The 4,896-nt window shown below is 36.3% G+C and overlaps 1 protein-coding gene across 1 annotated transcript; it reads left to right on the top strand.

The window, feature by feature from the left end:
* Positions 1 to 419: 419 nt before the first annotated feature.
* LOC141507881 (olfactory receptor 52P1-like) lies at positions 420 to 1,391 on the top strand. Its single transcript, XM_074215969.1, has one exon. The coding sequence runs from the start codon at positions 420 to 422 to the stop codon at positions 1,389 to 1,391; it is 972 nt and encodes a 323-aa protein (XP_074072070.1).
* Positions 1,392 to 4,896: the final 3,505 nt, after the last annotated feature.

The following is a 4,896-nucleotide window of genomic DNA, read 5'->3' as shown; positions in this document are numbered from 1 at the left end:
CAAGATCAGACAATAAGATATCAGGGTTTTTTTCCCCTAAATTAAAAGGAATAGTCCTTGGACTTTGTTCAAACTCCACAGTTCTTTATCTGGATACAGACAGTATTCTCCATTGCAGACAGCTATGGATGATTTCTCTACTTACATAATAGTGAATCCCTGGGATGAGTTCATTAAAGGCATCTCTCCCTCATCAAGCTAGGAGTTCCATAAAAAGATAATGTATCTCCCATCATACCTAAATCTCTCAGAATTTGGTATCATATCTTCCCCCAAAAAACCAGGGTTTTTCTAAAAAACAGGTTCCATATTTTCTTTTTCTTTATCCAACTTCAGCAATAGACATAAAATACCAGTTTTTTTTTGTTTCTACACAGAGGTGATTGCAGTACCACCAATACTTACTATCTCATCCTAGCATGCTGATCTCCAACCATTCTGGTGCTATGACCTTCACATTGTTGGGTGTCCCTGGCCTAGAGGCCCAGCATTTATGGCTCTCTATCCCCTTCTCAACCATGTTTATGGCCATCCTCATGGGCAATGGTAGCATTCTCTTTGTGGTAGCAACAGAGCCCTCCCTTCACACACCCATGTACTTTCTTCTGGCTCTGCTGATGGTGTCTGACTTGGTATCTACCTTGGCTGTGCTTCCTAGGCTCCTCTGCCTCTTCTGGTTTGATGCACATGACATTGGTATCAAAGGATGCCTTGTCCAGATGTTCTTCATTCATTTTGCATCAGTAATACGTTCAGCCCTCCTTGTGGCAATGGCCTTTGACAGGTATGTGGCAGTTTGTAAGCCACTCCATTATAATACTATCCTGAATTACACTGTGGCGGGCCAGCTGGCACTAGCCGCCCTTGCCAAAGGAGTGTTCCTCATCTTACCTGTGCCATTACTCCTCCAGAGGCTGACCTTCTGCAGGACAGTCATTCCTCATACCTATTGTGACCACATGGCTGTTGTGAAGATGGCTTGTAGTCATACCAAGCCCAGCCGTATCTACGGAGTGTTTGTATTCCTCATGGTGTTAGGGCTGGACCTCCTGCTTATTGGAGTCTCCTATGTACTGATCCTCCAAGCTGTGTTGCGCCTCTCATCCCGAGAGGCGACGCTAAAGACGCTCAACACCTGTTCAGCCCACTTCTTTGTAATCCTCATCAGCTACATACCTGCCCTTTTTTCCTTCCTCACCCATCGCTTGGGCCACATCATCCCTCCTCATGCACATATCCTGCTCGCTAATCTATACCTACTCATGCCTTCATTGTTCAACCCTGTTATCTACGGAATCAAGATGAAGGACATCCGGTACAAAATGGCAAAGTATCTGTGCAGGAGGGATAAGCTGGCCATCAACCCAGGACATAAAGATGGGAGTGAATAACCAAGATGAGTCTTTGATACAACTTGATGCTTTTACCATTTTACATTCAGATTGGAAACAAATCTCAACCAGTCACCCTTATATACATCTCCCCCTTAAATGGAAATGTATAGGCTCCTAACACATGAATGTTGTAATTGTTTCATTGCCCCAATTGGTTTATCTGTTTTTTGCTCTCTCTCTCTAATACAGGTGGTCACCAATATCACCATCTCAGCTAAATAGGGAGTAGCAATGACATTTAGACATCAAAAGAAAGAGGGGCAAATAGGGCCTATTCAAGAAGAACAAAAGGTTTGAAAGACCTTGTTTCAGAACTGGGTCCAAAAATATGAGTAAATAGAAAAAGATAACAACATAGAATACAATGAATAAAGGATTGAGAGGTAATAAAACACAGAAGAGAATAAACTTATTATAGCTATAAACAGTTTCAAAGGAAAAGAGAATGGATGGGCTACCATTTATTAAAAATTCAGGAAGAAATGAGGCAAGAGATAAAAGTAAATTTATAAGTGAAGTGAGATCTTGGGAATACAATTTGAAAGAAATAAATATTTTGGAATAGAGAGAGTAAAACTTACCCAAGTAGTGGACTCCTGAAAAAAATGAAGAAAAAAGTTAATGTCTCCATGAGATAAGAAATATTAGAATTAGGATAAAACATTGAAAATTTTGAAAAAAAATAAGAGGTATTTATTCAAAAACATTTGAAACATCTGGTATATAGGTTGAGAAGAGATAAATTCAGATATCATCAAACTCTCTGAAATCCATAAATAAATGAAAAACCTGAACACCATATTTCAGAAAATAATAAAAGAAAACTTCCTATAAATTATATGAAAACAAAAGAAAAACTGAAAGAATCTTTATATCATTTCTAGAAGGAAATCACAAAGCAAAAACTCCTAGGAATGTCATCATCACTATACAGAACTTCTAAGTCAAATAAAAATACATATATATATATATATATATTATATATTATACATACATATATATATATGTGTATATATATATACCACACACACATACATACACATATGGAAAGAGAGAGAGAGAGAGAGAGAGAGAGAGAGAGAGAGAGAGAGAGAGAGAGAAAGCTTCTAAGTATTCAGAAGGAAAGTGTTCAAGTTCCAAGGAAACATATAATATTTGACAGCAAATATTTTAATAAGAGAAACTATTTCAAAAGGCAAGGATATGACTTTCAATAAAGAATAATACATCCTACAAAGCAGAGTATTATCCTACCTGTAGGGAAAAGTTGATTTTTAATGAATAGATCTCTTTCAAGTAATATTAATGAATAGAGGAGGGCTAAGTAAAAGCTTTTAAATGAAAACCCAGGAATCAAAAGATACTTAGAAAATAAGGGCAACTAGATGATGCAGTGGATAAAGAACCAGTTGTGGAGTCAGGAGAACCTGAGAGAGGAAGAGAGAGGGTACTAGAGCTAGAAAAAAAATTATTTGAACATTTGGATAATGATGAACTTATTACATTCTAACAGGGGGAAAAAAGAGACTAGCATCCTGCCACATTGGATATCTGAACAGAAATAAAATTTCTTATCTACAAAATCAATAAACTGAAATAAAATTGAGAGTAAGCATTTAGTTGTTGCTAGGGTATCTGAGGCAACTATCTCCTTCCAATCTATCTAGAACTTTTAGATAGCAATTTGCTTCCTTTTTTTTTTAGGTTTTTTTTTTTTTGAAAGGAAAATGGGGTTAAGTGGCTTGCCCAAGGCCACACAGCTAGGTAATTATTAAGTGCCTGAGGTCAAATTTGAACTCAGGTACTCCTGACTCCAGGGCCAGTGCTCTACCCACGGCGCCACCTAGCTGCCCCTTGCTCCCTTCTTCAAAGGAATATTAAATAAGACTACCAGGTTTTGTGAGAAGAAATGGAGTTATGGATAAAAAGTCATTCAGAGGACACACACATTAAAAGTAAACAAATAGGAACAAAAACAGGATTATACTTTGGAGTTCCTGTATTTTCCATTTTTCTCTTTTTTTTCTTTAATGCTTAACCCAGATATCTAAGTTATATTCTACTCAATGTCTTCTAAAGCACTGGAAATGTCCCTTTAAGGGGGGGAGGGGAATACATCCAGTAATTACATTCATCACTTGTTTTTGTGAATCTTCCCCACACTGTTCACTAAGATCAATCATTAAATTGTCAAAAACCAAACCAAAACAAAACAAATCATGGACTGCCTACTCCTTTATTGTCAACAGGACATTTTGTTTTCTGATTCAGTAAAGGGATCAAGGAATTGAAAATGTTTGATTCAGAGCATTTAAATATTTGACTCTATTTCTCCCATATTGCTGGCCTTCCTTGAAGAATCTGTGAAGATGAATGTAATCAATCATTATTCGATCACTCAATGTTAGTCATTTTATTTTGTTTTAAAAAATAATTCATCAGTAACACTTTGTAATATTTTTAGAGACCATGAGATGTCTCATGATCCAGTGACCACGGACAAATTGTATACGCAAAACATTACAAATCTTTTTAGAATGAAATACAAAAGTAAATAGTTAAATGTTTATATATATATATATATATATATATATATATATATATATATATATGTACATAAATATACATATATAATGATCTGAGTGAAGAGGCAGAAGAGAAATTATCACAGTTGATTATGAAGTTAGCCTCCTAAGGAAATGTGGTGGGGAGAGTTTGCAGTGGGGAAAGGTATCTGAGAGGGAGATTGTGATGTACCATAGAAAAGTAAACATGATAACATAGCAGAAAGAAGAAAATAGTAACTACTGTGGGTGGCAGTGCCATGGGACAAACTATTTAATTCATAGAGAGGTTGGAATGCCAGAGGTTGGTTTGTTTCCATGAAGATGGTTGTTAATGTGAGGAAAGCTAGGAAGACTCCTGAGCAGAGTCAGCTTTGGTCTCAATAAAATTAAGCAAGAAATTTGAGATTTGATTAGGACAGGGCAATGATTTTTGTGTGCTGCTTGATAAGCCCTCTGTCCTTACAGAAATACATTGTAGGTAGAAAATGGAAATTAGAACAGAATATTGAAAATGAACAAATTTCTATTTGAGGAAGAGTTAAAATGCCTAAAAAGAGTGAACTTCAGAAGAAAGGGAGGATTTTAAATGAATAAACAGTTATTTTAAAATATTCCTCCATTAATTGAAAAATGCTGAATAAATCCATCAAAGAGAGATTCAAAAGGAAGTAAACCTGAATAGGTGTTACTTGAAGGGGCAGGTGCTCAGAGCTCTATTCATTGGGCAGGATGATGGGGGTATCCATCTCCATTTTTGGCCTTAAAGTTTTGAGAGTCTATCATGTTACCCCAAGGATGGTTAATGCCTAACACAGATAATGCCCACACTTCTCCACAAGGAATGTCATTTCATTTTGAGGCTGATCTTTTTGACCAAGGTATTGTAACTGGCAGAATTTATAGTAATTCTGAGAGACAAAAATGAATAAGTGCTT

The sequence above is a fragment of the Macrotis lagotis genome, chromosome 1, assembly GCF_037893015.1.
Source record: "Macrotis lagotis isolate mMagLag1 chromosome 1, bilby.v1.9.chrom.fasta, whole genome shotgun sequence".
In the NCBI taxonomy this organism is placed as follows: domain Eukaryota; kingdom Metazoa; phylum Chordata; class Mammalia; order Peramelemorphia; family Peramelidae; genus Macrotis; species Macrotis lagotis.
This window is presented reverse-complemented; position numbering and strand designations above follow the sequence as displayed.

Coding starts and splice junctions, on each gene's coding strand:
- LOC141507881 (XM_074215969.1), top strand. CDS start 420: ATGCTGATCTCCAACCATTCTGGTGCTATGACCTTCACATTGTTGGGT.